The sequence below is a fragment of the Ambystoma mexicanum genome, chromosome 13 (genome assembly GCF_040938575.1).
Source record: "Ambystoma mexicanum isolate Mex_15411 chromosome 13, UKY_AmexF1_1, whole genome shotgun sequence".
Lineage (NCBI taxonomy): Eukaryota > Metazoa > Chordata > Amphibia > Caudata > Ambystomatidae > Ambystoma > Ambystoma mexicanum.
This window is the reverse complement of record NC_090938.1, coordinates 236,207,814-236,231,287: the sequence shown is the minus strand read 5'-3', so window position 1 is coordinate 236,231,287 and position 23,474 is coordinate 236,207,814. Positions and strand designations below refer to the sequence as shown.

The 23,474-nt window shown below is 49.6% G+C and overlaps 1 protein-coding gene across 1 annotated transcript in view; it reads left to right on the top strand.

The window, feature by feature from the left end:
• The window catches only part of LOC138521129 (fish-egg lectin-like), a 141,349-nt gene extending 123,571 nt beyond the window's left edge, over positions 1 to 17,778 (top strand). The window contains exon 4 of the mRNA XM_069633698.1: positions 17,150 to 17,778. Coding sequence (XP_069489799.1) covers positions 17,150 to 17,294 — 145 coding nt within the window. The 3' untranslated portion in view covers positions 17,295 to 17,778. The remainder of the gene's footprint in view (positions 1 to 17,149) is intronic.
• Positions 17,779 to 23,474: the final 5,696 nt, after the last annotated feature.

The window sequence follows — 23,474 nt, the reverse complement described above, 5'->3', positions numbered from 1 at the left end:
AGCAGGCTCTGCACAGATATCGAAGCAAGTGCTCTACTCGCTGTGCTATTGGACCGGTATGTAATAGTTGTTGCATATAATGCAACTATGTTGGATCTACACCCCAGGTGTTATGTTTTTCCCAGAGTAGTGGTCACAAAATTAAATCAAATGCTTTACTAAAATCAACGTAGCAGCAATACAAATTATTGCCATTCCTATAACTATATTCCGCTATTAGATATTGAAGTGTACAGATGTTGGTTATAGTACCATAACCTTTTCTAAATCCTGTTTGATATCTGCTAGGTATATTAGTCTTTTCAGCTCAGGTACCTAGTTCTCTTAGCAAGATATTGGAAAATATCTTCTGGTTGGGGTCCATCATAGCCAAAAGGCGATAGTTGGAAGGTTCCAATCTATCACCTTTTTTGTAAATTGGGAAAAGCACAGATTTACGCCAGCTATCGGGAATAGAGCCAGTCAATTCGATGTGGAAATATAGTAATTTCAATATTTATGCCCAAAGTTCTGGTTGACCTTTGAAAACTACGTTTGGGATACCATCTGGACCGGGGACGCGGAAGCTCTTAGGTTTTATAATAGTGCTGACTAGTGTGTCTTCTTGTATATCCAATTTAGTTGGGTATAGTTTTTTGTTTTCAAATTCCTCTTTTGAATTAATAATTCATAAAGCACCACAATGTGAAGATTTCCGAGCGGCTGTTGCTCAGCTGGACGCCGGAACGTCCCACGAGGCGTTGTGAGCAGACCCGTTGCTGCATTCAGTGGGAAAAACGGGTTTGGGGAACAAAAAACCCATGTGCAGCGATGGCCCCTCCCCCACCGAAGAAATTCCTGCCGGCCGCGGCGACTACGGGTGGCGCTTGGAGAGGAGGTGAACGGCGGTCAGGGGCCAGGTGGCGCTTAAAGGCACTTCTGCACCCTGGCGGGCGTATAAAAATAGACTTACAAGCTCCGGAGGCTGCGGACCCATGATCGCCGGCTGGAGGCTGTGTCCCGGGACCTGGGCGGTGTGGAGGCGTGCGCCTGCTCTCTCCCGCTGACAGGGAGCGTGGGGCCTGTGCACGGGCCGCCGGAGAGGAGCAGGGGACAGCGGGAAGGTCGCTGGCCCCTCCCACGGGGCACACACATCTAGGGGATGCCGCCGGGGGCAGATTTGCCCCCCCCCGGATTCCTGGGTGGCAGTAACAGCCGCGTGCAGGCGGGGCCGAAAGGAGGATCATCGAGCTGGAGCAGAGGCAGCAGAGTCAGGGAGGACTGGAGACAGAGGTGAGTGCGCAGGCATAAGCATTCCACCTCTCCCCATCGTGCGTGGGCCTTGGAAGGCAGACCGGCCCTCAAGCACCGCTCCAGCACCAGAAACGGACCAACACCCTTCACTTCGCTCATTGCCATTGGGGAGGCGCTTGGCAAGGGGGAGGCAGAGGCATCGGGGGGGGGAATAAGTCTTCCCTGGAACATGGCCTTCCCGGGGTAGACACAGGGGGGGCCGCACTGAGACTCTGCATAGAGGCAGCACTAAACACGGTGCCCCGGAGGCCCGACTCTCTGGTGGGAGGACACGGAGTAGGTGGTAGTCACTTCCCACCAAAAGACAATTCGATAGCTCCCACTTCCAGCACCTGGAGGACTGTACAGGCCCCTGCCCACGAATCGGCAAAGATGTCAAGGGCAAAGGAGAAGGGGGGCATCACAGACTGCATCGCAACCCCTCAGACAGGATCCTAACCCGTTACAAATGTTGTCCTCAGAAGCACCAATGACCTCAAAGGACCGATCAGGTGAAGAACCCGCACCACACATCACCTCCCCTGGCCGGACTTCTGTGCAGCCGACAAAGGACGAAATGCGGGCCTGGTTTGTGGAGCTCCAAGACAAGTTCATGTCAACGGTGCAGGAACAGTTTACCTCAATGAGGAGTGACATGAAGCAGGCGGTCCAAGAGCTAAGGTTAGATATGGCCAAACTGGAGGAGTGGACGGACACCCTAGAAAGAGTTGTACAGAATGCGGAAGAGGAAGCGAAAGAGCAGTGAAACTCAGGAACACCTGGTCAGGCTGACCCACAACCTGTAAATGCAATGTGAGGATCTCGAAAACCGCTCCCGCAGATCCAATATCCGCATAAAATTCATGCCGGAATTGGTGCTGGACAAGGACCTTAAGAGTGCAGTGCAGGAAGTCTTCAGGGACATAATAGAGGAGCGAGATGCGGAGAGAATTGGCATCGACAGGGTACACAGGGTGGGTCCAAAAAGAACGGGGGCCCCAGGAGAGAGGCCAAGGGACGTGCTGGCTGCCCTATCATCGTATCCACAAAAATAACTGATCTTAAGGAAGGCAAGGCAGCTGGACAGCATTAGGATGAATGGGGTGGAAATCCAACTATATCAAGACCTGGCCTAGGCGACGCTTTTGAAAAGGAGGAACATGGCCCCATTAGGGAAAGAACTGGTGGCGAAAGGAATCAGATACAAGTGGACGTTCCCATTTGGCCTTTTGTTTGAGTGGGAGGGCAAACAGAGAAGAGTGACCACTTGTGAGGAGGGGCTCCATACACTAGGCCTGCAGGCGGAGGAGGGCACGGCGGGAGGGGACAGGGCTAGGGGAGACTCGCACAAGAGGCCTAGGGGCTGGGAGGTGGTAAGGCACATGAAAAACAAAACGGTGGGGGGAAAGCAAGACACCCGGCGGGTGAGAAATAGAAATCTCTGAAGGAAAATAGAGCGGTAGAATGAATCACGGAATAACATTTACGTGGTGGCCAGGCAGAGGTTTCGGTGGGGCCACTATCTGGGTCAGCGGGAGATGTGGGGTTTAGGATTCCCTGCACAATTAGTCCTGAGTCATGAGAGGGCAAGGAGCGATAGGCGTAACGCCCTACCAACCTTAGGTGCCTGGGCCCTCCTCAGGATCAAAGTTGAGTTTCAGTTAATGGTTGGGGGCAAGTTGAACAGTTTGCTGGGGGGGAGAGAATTGGGGGGAGAGGTGGGATCACAAATAGCGGGAAGGCGGATACTAGCAACTGAATAGACGAGATGGTGAAGTTTAGAATCTTCTCACTTAATGTAAGGGGGCTGAATTCGCCAGTGAAGAGGAAAAAAATGGGGGGACAAGCGAGAAGGGAGAAGGCAGATTTTTTGCTCCTACAGGAGACTCATTTTAAAGCACAAGATAAAAAGAAAATATTTCTGAAAGGGTACACTATATGGGCACAGGTGAATGCGGGGGAAAAAAGAGCAGGGGTGATGATTGCAGTGAGGGGAGTATGGGGGCGATCCTGGTAGATACACAAGTGGACAAGGGGCGGAGGTTTGCATTTGCAATCCTCACGGTAGCTGGCTCATGGCTAACCCTAGCGACTATCTATGCGCCAAATACGGGGCAGGGTGGCTTTCTGAGAGACACCCTAGGGAAACTAGAGGGATTTGCGAAGGGGGAGATAATCTTGGGAGGGAGACCTCAACCTAGCCTGGCAACCTAAGCTGGATAGGAGCACAGGGGGAAGCCATGTTCAGGGAACCCCATCCAAACATCTTAAACAAAAGATGGAAGATATGGCGCTACGTGATGTCTGGAGGGAAAAGAAGGGTCAAGCTAGCGGGTTCACGTTTTACTCATACGTGCATAACACAATGTCGAGGATAGATTATTTTTGGGTGTCGGTGGGCCTGCTGGGGAAAATCCAGGATATAGATCTGGGCGCTATTACGGTTTCAGATCATGCTTCATTATGCCTGAATTTACAGATCCCAGGCAGAGAAAGGGCCCTCTGGAGATGGAGATTGCCTCCTGACATTTTGGTAGAGTGCTGGGAGGGACAGTGGGGGAGAAAATAGGGAATACTTTGACCTAAACGACAATGGAGAGGTACCGCTGGCGTCAGTTTGGGAGGCCTTTAAGGCAGTAATACGAGGGCACATAATAGCCTTAAAAGCCGCCAAGGACAAACAGGCCTATGAGTGGGAGCGGACATTGGAAAAGAAAATTGCGGACATTCATGAGGAAATGATAGCTCATCCCACTAGAAGCCTCAAGAAGTCGTTGAGGCACGTGCCGGGACAATTAGATATGCTCCGCAACCAAAAAGTTGAGAAATCCCTACTTTACTTAAAGCAACGCTACTATATCAAGGCCAATAAGGCGGACAGATACCTAGCACGTCAACTCAAAGGGAAACAGAACGCATTGGCAATACTGAAAGTGAAGGATGCTCAAGGAGAGATGCAAACCTGCAACAGGGGTACAGGGTAGGCCTTTAAAGCCTTCTACCAAGATCTCTATGCGACGGAGCATCCGAACGAACAGGAACAAGAAAGGTTCTTACACTCCCTCCCTATTCATTCAATATCGGAAGAGGACAAAAAGCTCCTGGACTCCAGGATCACGGAAGAAGTCCATAGGGCAATAAAAGGCCTCCCGAACAATAAGGTACCAGGTCCAGATGGATTCACGGCCCCCTTCTACAAGAAATATGCAGACCTTCTTGTCCCGATATTGACAAGGCTGCTCAATACGTTCAGGGATAGCGGCAATGTAACCCCATCCATGAACGAGGCGAAAGTGTTAGTGTTCCACAAAGCAGGCAAAGACCCCACCCTGCCAGGCTCGTATCGCCCTATTACCCCGATTAATTTAGATGCGAAAATATACACTAAAATACTAGCCGCCAGGCTGTCACCCCTCCTCCCGTCCCTAATCGACACTGATCAATCAGATTTTATTCCCGGTAGACAAACTCATGATAACTTAAGAAGGATCATCCACCTGGTGGATAAAATTGGCTTCACCCACACTCCGTCAGTATTGCTTTCCTTAGATGCTGAAAAGGCTTTTGACCGGGTGGAGTGGTCCTTCCTCTTTAGAACGCTGAAACACATGGGGTTCGGGGACCAATATATTAATATGGTAAAGGCCAACTGCAACTCCCCATCGATAAGAATAGCAATAAACGGGGAGGTAACGGACAAGGTCGAGATATCAAGAGGCACGAAACAGGGTTGTTCCCTCTCCCCTCTCCTCTATGCTATATTCTTAGAGCCTCTCCTAATTAAAGTCAGGGAAACGGTAGGGGTAAGGGGGATAGAGATGGCGGGCAGACATCATAAAGTTATTGCATACGAAGATGATATGTTGTTGGCTCTGGAGGACCCCGAGAACTCCCTAGTACAGACCCTACAAGAACTGGAAGACTTCGGGGGGATATCTGGGCTAAAAATAAACAGGAAAAAATCAGAAATGTTGCTCTTAGCGGGAGATAGGGGGTCTCTGGGCAAAGTGGCGGGACAGCTAGAACTAAAGATAACCGAAGAGGGCATTAAGTACCTAGGGGTGATGCTTACGAGCACGGTGGACTTGACATACAAATGCAATTATCCTAAACTGCTGGATAGTGTGAAGAAGGACTTAGACAGATGATCCCCTCTTAGGGTCTCATGGTGGGGCAGAATACAGTCAGTCAAAATGAACATTCTCCCCAGGGTGCTTTATTACTTTCATGTCCTCCCTGTGACCGTTCCAAATTCCTTTTTCAAAGCACTGTCCAAAGCTATTTCGTTATTTGTGTGGAACAGAAAACCACCCAGGGTCGCCAGGGCCATTCTTACTGCACCGATCAAGGCAGGGGGCCTAGCACTTCCGCACTTTAAGAATTACTACCAAGTTGCACAACTCTGGATTCTGAGGGAATGGCTGGCAGAGGACCGTTGCACAACCTGGGCAATGCAAGATAGGGCAGTGGCTAGGACCTCCTTGCAGGACCTATTGTGGAAACACAAGCAGCATAGACACCCGAACCTCCGACTTAGTGAGGTCATGAAAACCACCATTGGGGCATGGGTCGCTTAAACCAGGAAGGGAATATTGACCACCCCATTGGCCCCCTTTACACCTATTTGCCGTAACACGCAGTTCCAGCCAGGATGCGAATTAGGGGTTTTTGAAAAATGGGAGGAGGCAGGGTGCCGGAAAATTGGAGAAATGACCCAGGACAATGAACTAAGGTCATTTGCGGACTGCAAAAAAATGTGGAAACTGACAGATGCAGACAGATACAAATATGAGCAGATAACGCATTGGCTCACCACTCCAGAGATATTCCAGGCAGCCACAAGAGATTTGACACCATTTGAAAGATATATAATATCCAATCCGGGCGACAGAAAACTGGTGTCAACACTATACCACTTCATAAACACACCGGCAGAAGAAATAAAATGGACATACATGAAAAGATGGGAGGGTACGCTGGGGGAGGACATTTCTAGATCGCAGTGGGAGGAACTGTGGGTTGATATCCCAAAACAGGAAAATGTGGGTCAAAATGATCACACAGTGGCACTATACTCCAGAAAGGATCAATTCAATGTTTCCAGAAATGCCAGATAGCTGCTGGAGAGGGTGCACGGAAAAGGGCACTTGGGAGGCATATATGGTGGGATTGCCAGGGTGTGAAGGGTTTCTTGAGGGAAGTCCAAGCAGAAATGGCAAAAATATTCCCTGATGCAACACAAATGGGGGAACGGGTTTGGTTGTGCGCAATGAAGGACCTACACGCCAAAAGTCTCCACAAAGCATAATGGAGAAGCTTCATGGGCTTAGTTATTGCAGCCTGGGCCACAATCACCCAAAACTGGAAAAAAAACAGGACCAGCCATTGGTGTTTACTTGGCTACAAAAAGTTTGGTCACAAATGACAATGGAAAATATTATACACCACCTCCAGGTTCAGAAGCACTCCTTTACGAAGGAGTGGGGGGGCGGTATTGGAGTATTTAAAGTCGGACTATATGGAACAATGGTGCCTGCATAACATCAAAATCTCAGAAATGTTTGTACATAAGCTTTTCTAGACAGTACGCATGGCATGTGATCCTACTCTTCCCGGGGGTGGCGAGTGGGGGATGAGTTGGTGGAATTGATGTTTTGATGTTATCATTTATGAAAACAATAAAAATATGTTATGAAAAAATAAATCACCTTCTGCAACCACTCATTCGCCACTGGAGCCTTCTCTTCCCCCGTGAAGCATTCTCTTGTGCACCCTCTTCTCAAGAAACCCTCAGCCGACGCCTCCTGCCCAACTATCGCCCGATCTCCATCACTCCTTTCCTGGGCAAACTCCTGGAAAAGCTGGCCATCGCCCATCTTAATGTTCACACTGAATCTGTAGGTTGTCTCCATGACCATCAGTCTAGCTTCAGAGCAACCAGAAGCATGGAAACTGCTCTACTGAACATCTGTGAAGACCTGCTCTCTAACCTTGATTCTAATCTCCCCACTGTCCTCATCTTACTCCATCTCTCTTCTGCCTTTGACACTGTCAATCGTCTCTGTGATAACCTGGGTATCACTGATCAGGCCCTGGCATGGCTGACTTCGTTCCTCTCTGATCGCCCCTCCCAGCTCCAACTTGGGTCCTTCCTTTCCTCTATCTGACTCTTTACCTGTGGTGTTCCCAAGGGGTTCAACCTCTCTCCCTGGTTGTTCAAGCAATACCTGGCACCTCTCCCCCACTGTATTTCCGCTCTCTGCTCCAACTTTCAGTGCTATGCGGATGACACACAGTTCATGTTCAGGCTCCCCTCTGCCACCTCTTCTCCTTCTCTCATCTCAGACTGTGTCTGCTACCCAGGAGTGGTGTGCCGCCAACGATCTCTGCCTTAATGTCAGTAAGACAGAGATTCTCCTCATCGGCACACCTGCACCTTCCATTTCTGTCACTCTCTGGCTGGCCTCCCTTGGCCCTCTTCCTACTCCCACCTGTGGGGCTAAGAACCTCTGGGTCATCTTCGACCCCACACTCTCCTTTTCTCCTCACATCTCCGACGTCTCTAAGAAGTCAAACTACCAACTGCACCTCCTCATGGGTATTCTTCCTTTCCTCTCCTTCCCCCAGAAGCTAACTGTCTCTAGAGCTCTGGTTCTCTCTAGGCTGGACTAATGCAACAGCATCTTTCTAAATCTGCCTGCTTCTACTCTCCACTCTCTGCAACTCATCCAGAATAGGACTTGTCCTTGGCCTCAAGCCCATTGATCGTATCTCTCCAGGACTGAAATCTCTGCATTGGCTCCCAGTGCATGCAAGGGTTATATTCAAGACCCTCTGCATTGTCCACAAGGCCTTCTGGGGCCTGGGTCTTCAATACCTCCAACTCCCTCTTTGTAAATACCTTCCTACTCAAGCTCTTTGCTCCTCCACCTCCAACTCCATCAGGGTCAGTCGCTTCTCCAAGCAACGAGTTGGTGGTAGATCTCTTTCTTTTGCTGGGCCCTCCCTCTGGAACAGTCTCCCAGCCTCTCTGAAACTTGAGGAGAACCATCTCCGGTTCCGTAACCACCTCAAGACCTTCCTCTTTGCTTGTGCCTTCTCTCTTCCTTTTCTTCCTCTCCCCTGCTGATTTCCTGTCTGATGCTGCACTGGTCACCTGGCTATCCTCTGATTTCAGGCCTAGGTCCCTGCCTGCCCAGTTGCACACCCGCACTGCTTCCCGGCAACCCTTGCACTTGGGTCTGTATCTGTAACCCTACAGTCCCCCTACCTGCACTTTTGGACACCTGCTGTCTGCACTTACCCTTGCACCTGCCACCTGCTGGCCACACTTCTTGTTACTGTTTTGATCCCATGTACAGCACTGCCCCCGTCCCCTTCCCCCTGGCCATTTTCCCCTCCCCTCTCCTGCATTTGCACAATCTAAATGGCACTTGGCCTAGTAAGATCGATGTCTCTGTCCTCTATCTGTTCCCCCTTCCTTGCTTAGTTGTGCCTTGAAACACTTGTGGGCGCGTTACAAATGCCATATCATATTTTACCATACTGCTATCTCGATAGATCCCATAGGAAATTTCTCATACAACTGTGACAAAATATCAACAATTATGCAATATGTATATTTGGTATAAAATCCTCCTGGGTCGGTCATATATGTTCACAAACAAAATACAAGATATTATGTTCGCTGTCGACTGCAAAATTGCTGATAAAACCTAGAGAGAAAGAATGTCTTTTGGGAATTGTGTCAGGGTTAGATTAGTCTTTGCCCCAATCACGAGACTGCTGCAGAAGCATCCTCTTTTGGAAGAAACTGTGTAATTAAATATGATCTGGTAACCATCTATGTTGAACGTGTTAGTGCACCACGTATCCTGTAAAATGAATACATCGCTTGACTCAATAATCTCTACTCCAACAGGGTGGACGCGAAATGAGCGATATCCATGTGTGTTCCAGCATACCTAGTTTTGTCTATTTTTATTAGTCAAAATTCAATTTGCTCCATTTGTGATGCGTTCTGATTTCCAATATTCGATTTCTTGGACATTGGTCATTGCCGAATCACTGTTCTCTTGGAGAGCACACAGAGTTGCTCATTCTGATTCTTGTGCATCTTTTAAGTAGGAGCTGTTTTTTATTGCTTGTGGAACAGCTCATGAACGTCTTAATTTTTTTGCCTTGCGGCATATAATAAGAGATAGGCCCAGTTGGGTAAACAATGCTGCATGAGTTTTTAACAAGGCCACATCAGTGATGAGGAAAATTCCACAAGAGCCCAATTTGCAGAACTGCCAAACCCTGGAAGTTCAATTCTAATGATGTCCGAGGAGGTTGTTAAATCAAAGTAAGGTAACTGCTTGAATATAGATAATAGGCGAGACCCATTCAAAAAAGGGCTTTGGTTGGTGGGATTAATTTCCTCCAAGATGATTCATTTCCCCAGGTCTTTCATTGCACTGCTTGTAATAATAGGTTTGTCAGTTATCGTAGTGTTAAACCTTATGTCAGCTGGTGGCGTAATCTCAAATTGGGCAGTGGTAGTTGATACTCCGGGACCGTTTACAATCGGAAAACTTTGTTGCAATGATTAGACGGTTTTAAATAATGATACGCAGCTTCAATTTCCCCATCAAGGTTTCCAGTCTTCTGTGCTTGTGTATCCAGTATGTCAGTAGAGTGATGGTCAAATAGGCCGTAGAGCTGGACTTGGCGAACCGTACCATCTGATAAAGTGTTTGTTACTGTTACTTTATTCTTTGGTTTTTGCACCTTAAGGAACTTTTGTTTCAGATGTTTTTATTTTTCCGTTCCTTTCATCAGACTTAGGTGGCAAGTGATTCTTACAGCTACTTTGAAATTTGGCAATTTTTGTTATTTTTTCCAACATCATATTTTTTAATGGCATTTTTTTAGCTCTGAGACCGGCGGATATGTATTTTCTCATAGTCCCAGTTTTCTATTGGCCGAAGTGCCACTATTGGGGACCTAAGTGTTCCCTCTGCTGGTGCCAACGGAGTACTAGATGATTTTGTTTTCATGTGGCTTTCTCTTTTTCAAAAATTCGGATCAGGCAATACTTTTTTGCAATTGCTGTTATTACATCAATCACCTTTGTTAATGTAGATTTGACGTCCGACTGATCCTTTATTATAGTGGTTAATAAAATTGAAAGAGCATCCACTTTCGATATAATAGTGTTTATACCATTTGGAACAGACGTGGCATTTCTCCACACATCCTCGTTTGTTGATGCATTAGTTTCCTGGCTTTCACAACTTGTTTCAAAAAGGTCTGATGATCCTGAAGATGATGCGAAGGCAGCCAGATCAGGTGAGTTGGACAGATCCACATCAATGATGTCATGATCATTATTTTGGTTAGGTAGCTCTTTTCCACCTCCAAGAGATGCACGCTGTAAGCCGACAACCATCTTCAAAAGGGAGTTGTTGTCTATTGCATGAGAGAGCATATTATCTAACATTTCTGTCGATGATCCAGAGGAATGTTTGTTTTTATTGGCAATCTTCACTTTAAAAAAAACTGTGATAGCTGATTGAGAGTCATGATTGCTTTGTCATTTACTTCTCGCTTACAACGCACTTTGATTTTAAAGGTACGCCTTGTTTTTTAGTGGCACATGAAGAGCAAACAGTAGCGCTATGCAGCGTGGATTTGTGGGAAGAAAGATGTTTCATATTTCCATTTAAGATTTCTTCGTGAAGGTTCTTACCTGGTGTGCTGGCTGGTCAGGCTCAGGCGACACAAGACACTCAGCCGCACTCCAGCTCACACAACACGCATGCTGATGTGCACATCTGATATTCTTGTGGACGTGCCTTCAGGCAAAGTCAGAGCTCAGAGTGTCCATCAGCTGCAGACACGAGCAGTTCGATCTCCGCTTCACAGATCCAATAAGTTCCGGCTTTCCGAAAAATCCAATATTAGGAAGCGTCCAAATGCCCCAGTAACACAGGACTCTCTGCCACACTCCAGCTCACATGATGCGTGCACTGATGCGCACGCCTGATGTTCTTATGGACGTGCCTTCAGGCAAAGTCAGAGCTCCAAATGTCGAGTGTCGATCAGCTGCAGACACGAGCAGTCAAGCTCAGCTTCACAGATCCAATAAATTCTGACTCTCAGAAAAATCCGATATTAGGAAGCGTCCAAATGCCCCAGTAACACAGGACACTCAGCCACACACCAGCTCACAAGACGCACAAATGAAAAACGGAGTACTAGATGATTTTGTTTTCATGTGGCTTAGATAGCTTGGGACACGTTCCCCTCACATGAACAGACCATGTCAGGGGCACGCAGCAAACTGATGGGCAGTGTGGCAAGCTTAAGAGACGGGAACGTTCAAAGAATTGGGGTTGCATGGACACAAAATATGAGGAGCTCGAGGCACATGGTTAGGCATTAGGAGCCTTGAGGCCAACAGGGAGATTGGGGCACATGTGCAGACCAAATATGGGAACTTCGGGCATATGGATATGAACAACCCAGCCACCCCACCCACCCCCCCTGATTAGTCCCTGGGCCCTGGTGTGTTGGGGGTAGTGTGTCGCTGCTCACCGCGCTTTCCATTTCAAACTTGGCTGAGCGGGTGAGAGCAGCGTGATACAGTTGAAATATTTACAGGCCTCCTGGGCCCTGGAAGAGGTACTGTTCCTTGTTGTTCCTGCTTAACGTGTCTTATTGTAAATTTTGCCCAACCGTGTCTCCTGCTTCCCGGCCTCCCTTCTCATAGCTCCCAACCTTTTTTGTCACCAAGGCGGGTGAAAACACCCGATTTTCTTTTTGGCGGGTGAGAGACCCATAGAAGTGAATGGGCGTAGGAGGGGCTTGGCGGGTGATTCATCAGCTTTCAAGGCGGGTGACACCCGCCAAAAGCGGGTGAGTTGAGAGCTATGCCTTCTGCCTTTTGTCCCTTCTTCCTGCCCGCCTCCCAAATACCACCCACCACTCCTGATTGGTCCACAGGCCCTAGTGTGTTGGGGGTATTGTGTTGCCGCACACCGTGCTTGCCATTTCAAACTTGGCTGAGCGGGTGAGAGCAGCATGATAAAGTTGAAATATTTACTGGCCTCCTGGGCACTGGAAGAGGTACTGTTCCTTGTTCCGGCTTAACGTGTCTTAATTGTAAACTTTGCCTGCCCGTGTCTCCTGCTTCCCGGCCTCCCTTCAAACTTTTGTACCTCCTTCCCGCCTGCCTCTCAAATCCACCCACCCGCCCGATTGGTCCCCCTCCCTTATCTCTGACCCACCCTGGGCAGCCGCTGCCCGGCAGCCCCACGGCTAAGGGCCCCTAGGGAAAGGGCGTCTCCTTCTTAGGCGGCTCCCTTTAAGTGTCTGCAGGTGTCCGCAGGGGACGCCAGCTGCCAGTCACCTTCCCTCTGACTGCCCTGCCTCCTTCCTCCTACAGGCGGTTTCCCCTCCTGTTTTAAATCTGACTGTACCAGTACCTATATTTAAATTGCATAGTGATGCCTTGGCCTTTCTCCCTCTATTCAGGATTCCCAAACTTAGGTGTGTCTTCTCTCCTGTCTTGAAATGTGCTTTTTGTGAGCTCTTTAATCCTGATAGTTGAGGATTGGTCCTATTGCTCTACATGCTTGCCTCTCGCTGTCTTGTCTGCCTACTCTAGTGTCCTTCTCTAGTGTCTCCCCCTATCCCCTCTACCTCCCTCCTCTCCCACCTTCTCTATGGTGCTCTCTATCTCTCCTATCTTTTCTAACTGCTTCTCTACAGACTATCCTGCTCTCCTCACTAAATATGGTAGGAAGAAGTTTAAAAAGGTCATCCTGGTCTCCAAACCAGCCTCCCTATCACTGACACCTACACCAGTGCCTCCTCCAAGGAAACTCTCACTGACATCCTCTTTGTCGTTCCTTCACCAGACCTATGGACCCTTCATATGGTCTCTGTCCTCTCTCCTTTTCTCCTATTAATGGTGGCACCGTTGGGATGTCCTCCTGGCCTCCTTCCACTCCTCTAAGGTCATCATTAATGTTTACTCTAATGGGACCGTCTTCGTCCAAGGTCCTCAGGCCAACCTGCACCTCTTTGATAGATGCTTCCTGCGCCTCATCAACTTCCTTTCTTCTCCTGCTATCCCCTCTCCTTGACTACCTCGCTTCCCCCTTCTGCATCCTCCTTGGCTACTTTGCCTTCCCCTTCCCTCTCTGCCCCCTCTCAGGCTCCTTCTACACCCGTGAAGGGCGTACCTCAGATCTCTACCCCTCCCCGGAAGTCCTTCAAGTATGGTAACCTTCTCCATATTGCCACACTAAATTCTCGCTCTGCTGTCAAAACACTCCTCTGATGTCTGTCACCTCCAGGAAGAACTTGACCTCGATGTCCTCGGTCTCACCGAGACATGGTTCACGGCCAGTTCTGTCACCAACTTTGACACACTCCTACCTGACGGCTACAAGATCCTCTCCGCCCCCAGGCCCAACCGCTCTGGTGCGGGTGTAGCCCTGATCTTCCCTGAGTGGATTCCTACCTCTATCACCCCTACGCAGGCCTACTCCTCTTTTGAATGCCTTGTCAGCAGGCTCTCTCTCTCCCCTAGCCATTCCCTTACTGTGGCTACTATCTATCAGCCACCTGGTCAGATCTCCTCCTTCCTCTCTGAGTGGGCGGACCTCTCCTCCTCACTCCTGGCCTCAACCACTCAACTCCTCCTTCTTGGAGACTTCAACATCCACCTGGATGCCTCCTGTCCTCCCTCTGGACACTTTCATGACCTCTGCGACTCACTCTCACTCACTATTCTCCCCTCTGACCCGACTTACTCTGTAGGGCACACTCTGGATGTTCTGATCTCCTCAGACCTCCCCCTCTCTGTCCCACTCTCCACTCCTCTCCACTGTAGTGATCACTTTCTCCTCTCCTCCCACCTCACCCTCCCTACCCCTCAGGCCAAGCCACTTCCATCACTGCCACCCACCTTCTCGGTCATCCGACTATAAGCGCATGTCAGTTGAGGCTTTCGTCGCCACCTTCTCACCCTGCACCTCCCCCTTTGGCTGACTCTCACCCTGACACAGCCCTCTCCACGCTCCACTCTGCTATATCTGATACTCTTGATATCCTTGCCCCTGACATGAGAATCCGCCTGAAGCCCAAGGCCAAGTGCAACTCCTGGTACGGCTCAGACCCCATCACCCTTAAACACAAGTGTAGGGTGGGCGAGAAGAAATGGCATGCTTCATGTACATCCTCTGACAAACTGGCCTGCCGCCTGCTGCAAAGGCAATACCGGCTCTCTGTCCTTACCAAGAAAAGAGCTCATATCCAAGCCTGTGCCTCTGCGGCATCTAACAACTCGGCTGAACTCTTTAAACTATGCAAGGAACTGGCCAATCCTGCAGCAGCCTCTACCTCTCCTGTCCCTTCCCTGGCCCTCTGCGCAGCACTGGCTTCACACTTCATCTATAAAATTCAGGACATCCTGTCCTCACTCTCCTATCACCTCCCTTCCCCTTCTCCCTGCTCTCCCTCTGGCCCTTCTGCAGCCACCTCTCCTCCCCCCTTCTGTTCTTTTCCCCTGTTCTCCCAATTTGCAGCACTCCCTTCCTGGGCAAGCTCCTGGAGAAACTGGCCATCTCTCAGCTTAATCTCCACTCTGAATATGTTGGTTGTCTTCATGACCATCAGTCTGGCTTCAGAGCTGCCAGAAGCACGGAAACTGCTCTCCTGAACATCCGTGAAGACCTGCTCTCCAACCTTGACTCTAACACCCCCTGTGTCCTCATCTTGCTTGATCTCTCTTCTGCCTTTGACAATGTCAACCATGCCATCCTGCTCAACCGTCTCCGTGATAACCTGGGTATCACTGGTCAGGCTCTGGCGTGGCTGACTTCTATCCTCTCTGACCGACCCTCCCAGGTCCAACTTGGGTCCTTCCTCTCTGTTATCCTTTTCTCTACCTGTGGTGTCCCCCAGGGGTCTAAGCTCCCTCCCTGGCTGTTCAACCAATGCCTGGCACTCCTTGCTCACTGCATTGCCGCTCTGTGCCCCAACTTTCAGTGCTATGCGGATGACACCCAGCTCATTCACAGGCTACCCTTAGCCTCCTCCTCTCCTTCCTTCATCTCTGATTGTCTGTCGGCTATCCAGGAGTGGTGTGCCGCCAATGACCTCTGCCTTAATGTCAGTAAGACTGAGATTCTCCTCATCGGCACACCCGCTCCCTCCTTTCCTGTAGCTCACTGGCCGGCCTCTCTCAGCCCTCTTCCTGCTCCCACCTGTAAGGCTAAAAATCTTGGGGTCATCTTCGACTCCACACTCTCCTTCTCTCCTCACATCTCTGATGTCTCTAAGAAGTCACACTACCAGCTGCACCTCCTCAGAGGTATTCTTCCTTTACTCTCCTTCCCCCAGGTTCTGCCTAGGCTGGACTACTGAAACAGCCTCTTTCTAAATCTGCCTGCCTTTACTCTCTGCCCTCTGCAACTCATCCACAACAGGACTGCAAGACTTATCCTTGGCCTCAAGCCCAGGGATCGTATCTCTCCAGGACTGAAATCTCTGCACTGGCTCCCAGTGACTGCGAGGATTAATTTCAAAACCCTCTGTATCGTTCACAAGGCCTTCTGGGGTCTGGGGCCTCAATACCTCCAACTCTCTCTTCCTAAATATTTTCCTTCTTGAGCTCTTCACTCATCCGCCTCCAACTCCCTCAGGGTCAGTCGCTTCTCCAAGAAACGAGTTGGTGGTCGATCTCTTTCTTCGGCTGGGGCCTCCCTCTGGAACAGCTTCCCTGCCTCCCTGAAACTTGAGGAGAATCATCTCAGGTTCCGGAAGCACCTCAAAATCTTTCTCTTTGCTTCTGCTTTTTCTCCTCCTCTCCCTGCTGACTTTCTGACCGAAACTGAAACTGCACTAGTAACCTAGCCACACTCTGATCTCAGGCGCAGGTCCCCTCCCCTGCCAGTTGCACACCTGCACTGCCTTCCCAGCAACCCCTGAACTTGGGGACTGTTTCTGTATCCCTGCAGTCCCACTACCAGCACTTGACACCTTTTATCTGCACTTACCCCCACACTTACCACCTGCTGGCCGTACATTTACTTACTGTTATTTTTTCTATTATGTACTGCATTGTCCCCCCGCACTTTCCCACTTCCCCAACCCATGCGATTGCGCCATCTGAATGACACCTGGCCTATTAGGATCGTTGTCGGTCTTCCCTCGATTCCCTCTCCCTTGCCTCGTTGCGCCTTGAAACACTTGTGTATAGCCGCGTTATAAATGCCATATCATATCATGGGCAGACAATATGGGGTATTCGGGGCATATAGAAGGCACCAGACACATAAAGACTACTTGGCGCCCATTAATAGACAGCACATGGAGCTTGGGGTACATGGTCAGGCAGCAAGTGGTACTTGAAGCGAAAAGACAGCCAGGGGAGCATAAAATATATGGACTGACAAAGAAAGGTGCTTCGAACACAAACAGGAAATCGCAATTGGCTTGCAGTGATGTTCAGACTTTAGCAATTAGTAACACTCCCCCTTCCGCTGTCACAGGAACTAAGGGCCAAGTGAAAAGAGGCGGTTCAACTCGTGCTCTTTATGGGAAAATATACTTTGTTACTTGTGTATGAAACAAATATGGTGTTACATGTTGTGCATTAGTTGCCATTATTAGAAACATCAGTGAATATCCAACAAGCATTTTCCTATCGACCTACTCCGTCTGCCACACCTCTCGCACTGTAACCTTTGGCAATCTGCCAAGATCAGTATAGTTATCGAGTATGTGAACTGCACAGCCATAGAGTGCATTGGTCTCTGTGTAAAGTTAAAAACCGTGTCTGCTTGAATCCAAAATAAATGTTCTCTGATCTTCCTTTTAGGGATGGGATAACTGGAAGCAACCCAGTTGGGACGTCCTGGTCCCAGGTGCAGTACAACTTTTTCAAGTTCAGACACGTGTCACAGGACCTCGGTCTGCTGTGGTTCATCACGGTTGACCAGAAGATCCTCAGATGTTCGCTCTGAGGCGTCAGATAGAAGATGGATTCTGTCATCTCAGTCACACTGTCAGGTCTCATAGGTCCTGTGGTATCTCTCTTTCACCAGTGTGTTAGTTAAGAGGGGCCAAAGCAGTGAACTTACTCAGATGTCCTGCTCTTTGTGCTCCACTGTTCTCCCTTTTGCTATTACTTTCTCTTTTTTCAAATATATGCTTGATTTTACATTCTCCCATACCCTCTTTCCCCATTAGTCTGAATAATCCTTCAATTACCATTAACACGTGATAGCCCTTCACATGTTCTTGCTAAACTCTAATGCCACTTTATTGCCCGTTACATTTGTCGCCTACCTGGTGTGGATCTTCGATGTGTATCTTGCCTCTGCACTCCGAAACAAAAGAATGCCACCCGCGTGTGCTACAAAAACGAAATAAATATATTTTGTTTTAAAAGTCTGCAGTACATTTAAATATGTTACTTAATAAAAGCATTGTCTGCATTTGAACGTCTGTCAAATTTCAATTGCAATCTTTAATTCCAAAGCACATGTGCCTGTGTAGAGACGCTTGTCAATGATAGAACACATTTGTGTCCACTTCCCCTCTGGACTAATTGTACAAATGGTCTCACCCTTGGGCACTTCTCACAGTTGGCGTCCATCTCAGATTGCCTGTGGTTGAAGCTTCCTCTAAGAAGACGACGTGTTGAAACCTTATCCCTGACGTTTGCAACCTGCAGCTGTCCAGATGTTTTTCACTTCGACTCAAATGACCCCTCACCATTAACCAAGCTAGCTAGGGCTGATGAGAGTTGCAGTCCAAAACATCTGGAGTCATCGGAGACCAGGGGTTTCAAGCCTTTCAGATTAATAAAAATAAGAGGTCAAAATTCTGCATCAAATACCACGTTTTTTCCTCTCTATTGGGCAAGTATATTTCTACATGAAAAATAAGGATTTGAATGGTAGTAGGTTTATAAAAGAATTTGGTTTTATTAGACTTGATAACGCTGTTCTCCTTTAGCAATACTGAAATTGGCATAGATTGGATTAGTCAATTTCTTGATGTGGTTATCTTCTTCCTTCTGTGCTTGTCCTCTTTGTCATGTGATATCCTCTCAAGCATTTCATTGACATTACTAGAGATTTTCAGATAACACACATTCTCCAAAGTTGTGACTGGTTAACCTTCATTTTCAACATCACAAGTTGATTAGGACCCATCATTGTTCCATTTGACCCTAGAAGCGGCCCTCTCTGAAAGGCTTCTGCCAACCCTTATTGACTCCTGAGCCACTGATGTTACACCCTGACCTTCACTAACCAACTCCGTCCTCTTTCTTGCAGAGCCACGTGAGCGCCTGGAGACTGCCCTTGGGTGGTAGTACATCAACATAGCATAACCAAGTGGAAACTTGTATATTGCTTGGGATAAGTAGTACCTTGTGTTCTCATGGTCCATAAAAGAGAGGTTTGCTTAAAGATCAATCCTGGGAGGGAAGACCAGCTCGTGAGCAATTAGCTAAACATCTTGTATGCAATGATTAAAGTCAAAATAACACCCTGGTGATATTATATGCAACTCTGGTAAACCTCAGAGTGCAGTTCAGCTATTAGGAAACCCTTGGAAGAGTGGACAGTGTCAGTGATTTTTAACCTACAAGAGGCCTGGGCATTTAGTAACCACTGAACGACTTTAACACACTCTAGTTATCACAACTGATCTATACATAACCCTGTCAAACTCCACACGAGCCACTGCTAATGCTTGTAGCTCTCTCTTAGTGCCGACAGGTAAGTGCAAGCAGGACACCCTTTTCAGACGTCAGTCTTGAAGGAAAAACTGGGGGACCCCAAAAACAGCCCATTTCAGCCTTGCCTAAACTCCATCGACATGCGTTTAGGCTCGTAAAGTATGACCAATGTGTGATGCTTGAGCTTTTTTTGTTGTTGCATGCAACAGAGTGGCAGATCCCACCTCACCCATCCGCTCCGTGCATGAAATGCACATGCATCTCCCAGTTCCATTCATTGTATTTTAGTGTAGATGGGGAGGTTTGTTGTAAGTCTCTGCTCACGTAGTACTGTGAGCCCCTACCCCGCTAACAAAGGCACACGGACAAACTTGTTGCTGGGTCAGGCTCCCTGATCGCTCTGCTGCGGCTGGGAACACCCACTTTATTTACAGTGCATGCAGCGGAGTGCCACATCATTCCGCCGCGTGCGTGTGCCCTTAAAGGGGCAGCACCACACGCCTCCTTTTTCATAACAAAGCAAAGAACAAAGGATGGCTACCTACAAAACATCAAAACACACTGCACACCAAATAATGGACCCCTTTAATCACAGCCACCCCCTTCTCGCATGTAGATTCCAGTCCACGGGGTGTTCCTGCAAGTTCAGGGGTCCAAAACATAGTCACTCAGGTGGGCAGGTTTCCCCCTCTCAACCCTCTGGGGATACCTCCTGCCCGCCTCCCAGATCAGGCCCTCCTCACCTGAGCTCCCCCAGGCAGGGGAGCTTCGCGGATGGACCAGGCCACCGCCCTCGTCCGGTACCTCAGTCATGTCCCTTCTCTGCGCTGCTTCTGGCCTGGATTCTCCCAGTTTCTTGAAGAAACTAGCGTTGCAAGTTACAGAAGCAGTTCCATCCGACACTGTTACCATTGAGTCGTGCACTGCTACCACATCCAAGGGACCAGCCTCATACGTCAACAACAGCTTTCCTTGCGGACGATTCCTGACCAGCACCTCATCGCCCGGGAGGAATGGCTGGGGGCGAAGTCCCCTTCAGATGTTCTCCTGCTCAGTCCTTACTTTCCTCTTCCTTTCCACCTGCCCATCATTGATGACTGCTGGCTCACGCTCACCCACTTCCGTGATGAGGGCCCTCGGGCACCGCCTGAACATTGCTTCAGCCGGTGCAACACTTGTGGAGGTGTGTGGCACAGTATTCTCGTAGGAATTTGTAAAGGGCCATCTGCAGACTTTGACCCTGGGCAATGCAAAAGACCTTGTTCCGCCTTATCATTCGCGCTGGGCCACAACGGCATGATCTTTCGGTGGTGGATCCCGTATGCATCCATCGTGTGGGCAAAACTCTCCCCCTGGAAGGGCGGACCATTGTCCAAGCATAGTACCACAGGTAGCCCGTGCGTGGCAAAGATCTTCTCTACTGCGACAGCAACGTTCTCAAAAGCCACCGACTCCACAAACTCTACCTCTGGGTATCTGGACCACTCTTCCACGATCACAAGAAAATGGGTGTCCCGGCCTGTGTATCCGAAGTCAGCGTGGACAACCTCCCATGGCTTGGTGTCTCGCTGCATGGTCTCTATGATGGGTTCCCTCTGAGCTGGGGATGCCGCCTGGCACCACACACAGGCCACCACAAACTCCTCGACCCGCATCTCCAGATCTGGGAACCGCACCTTTTGGCGCAGGCGGGCCTTAGTCTTGGTGGTGCCCTTTTGTCCTTGCTGTGCCAGCTCAATCACCTGCAAGATCTTTACTTGCGGGATCACAATCCGGTCACCCCTGAGCAGTAGTCCGACCTCGAAGAATGCCAGCTCATCCCTGACCCTCCATAGCGGTACCAACGTCGCCTTTGCTTCCTGCGTCCTCAGCGCCAACTTGTCCACGACAGACCTCCACAAGCCCTGTTGCAGGACCGCTTTTAGGATGATGAAACACTCATCCTCCGCTGCCGCTTGCTCCAGTTAACCGATCGGCTCTGAGTTGGGAGTGTCCGCCTCCACCACCAGCCGGACATGCTCATCGGCCTCCTCCGTACACTAATGTTCAGTACTCTGTCAGATCAACCAGGGCACCGCGGATGATATTGTGGAAGACCTCAGCCACCAATGACACTCCAAAACTCAGACGTTCATAGCGGTAGAGACCACAGTGAGTGGTAAACATTGTAATGTACCGTGACTCGGGGTGCAGCACCACCTGATGGTATCCGGCCCTCAAGACCAGCTTTGAGAAGAACCTGGCTCCCTGCAATTCAGCGTATGTCATCTATGGTAGGGGTCAGATGGCGTTCCCTTTTAATGGCTTTGTTTGGAAGCCGCATGTCCACACATATCCGCACTGAGTCTGGCTGCTTCGGCTTCCGGGCGTTGACAACAGCAGAGAGCCAGGGTATCCGGCCTTCCACCTTCTCGATGATGTCCAATGTGACAAGATTGTCCAACTCTTTGTCAACCAAGTCCTGCAGATGAAACGGCACTCGCCAATGCTTCAGCGCAATCGGTTGAATGGACTTGTCGATGTGGAGCCTCACCAAGTCACCTGCCATGCATCCAATGCCCTCAAACAGACAGCTGTACTTCGCCAACAGCTCCTGTACATCCTCCATGCACACAGAGTATGCGAAACTGACAATGCCAAGCGTTTCCGCCACCGCACAGCTCAGCAAAGTGTTACTGCTGACAGTCGTCACGTAGAAACGGGCTCTGATCGATGCCTCATCATGTCCCACACTGGCTACAAATGCACCATCCAACGGGATGGGTTGTGCCCCACCGAATGTAAAGATGAAAGATTTGGGAGTCAATAGCTTCGGCTGGCATTCCATGGTGTCATAGTCCTCCTGCACCATGACATTCACTGAGGCCCCTGTGTTGACCAGCACATGAACTGATGACCCATTCACCTTCACCAGGCACTGTGGCTGCCTCCTGGTCTTGGACCGCAGAACGCCCACACTTGACACGAATAACACATTCTCCTCCTCCTCCCCCTCATCATCGTCCTCCAGAGGGGCACCTTCCTTCCCCTGATCAACTTGGGCAACGTTGGGCGGGTCTGGTTGCCGGAAGAATCCCGCCCTGATGGGCCCCCTTGGGACCACGAGGGGCAGTGGAGCCCTGGACAGTCGGACGTAATGGTCTGACGCCTCACAGCAGCCATATGACTTCCCCTGCGCAGGGAACTCTGCGGGGTGTGGGAGGTCATATCCACACTTCATGCATGAGTCCATTGTTCTGGTGGCCCGGTCATGTTGGTTCACACCAGGACGTCTAGCGCCTCTGCCGCCCTGGGCACGGCCCACTGCACTGACATCTTCTGACTTCCCTGGGCGCACCCCCGCCTCCATTCTGGACGCTCTCACCTCTGACACTTCCTGACACTGTCCTAGCTCCAAAATGCTAGGCAGCGAAATACCTGGCTCACGCAGCACCTGCCTGCGTAACTTGCCTGACGTGCACCCCTGGATAAGTTGGTTACGGATCATCGTGTCTTGATTGTCTCACACACACGGTAGAACCAGCTGGCGCAACCTGCTGTAGAAAGTGTCTAAATCATCATCCTTCTGGCAAGTGGAGCCCATGACAAAGTGTTCATAGTCAGTGTTCACCAGTGGCAAGAAATATTCCTGCAGAGCGGCCTTCGCTGCATCATAAGAGGCATTGCGAGGTTGCAGAGACTGAAACACTTCATGCACCGCAGGCCCAGCAGAATACAGCAGTGTTGCCACCTTTCTGTCATCATCGGTCTCCTTTGTGGCTCTAAAGTACATATCCAGCTTGTCAATCCACATCTTCCAGCGTGGCCCCAGACTGGATGGAGCACCATAGATGTCGAATTCAGGCATTGGTTGGAGTGCCCCTTGCTGTCTCATACCAAGCGGTGCCAGGGGCACCGGAGCCTAGGGCACCAGAGGTATCCCCACTGCTTGAGCATCCTGCATGATGGCGATTGCACAGGCACCCCACCCAAATCAGATGGGGCCTCAACTCACCACCCTGCACACAGAGGATGAGTGTGACAATGTCCGTCAGGCAGTGATGGTGTAGCACACACAGAATGAGTGTGACAATGTTAATGAGCCCCTGCTCCTGAGATCCCTTGATGACTCCTTCAACCGCCATGCAACCAACAGGCCTGTACTTCCTTCTATGCACCCCAGACAACATCCAAAATGATAAAAATTGGGGCACCAGGCATGCACCTCATCCCCCAGTGCACAGATTGGGCAGATGTTGCTGCCAAGGGACCACCTACCCACTCTTGTGGCTCCAAAAATTGAGCAGGGTGGGCCTAGGGGAACAGACAAAGGAAACTGCAGGCCTCCCCCAGCTCCTCACCTCATACTCAACGTTCAAATGAAGAAAAATGACTTCAAAAGCACAGCATGTACTTTATCAGCTGTTCAGTTGATAAAGTGTGCAAAAATTCTGGCCGCACAGGCACTCTAATA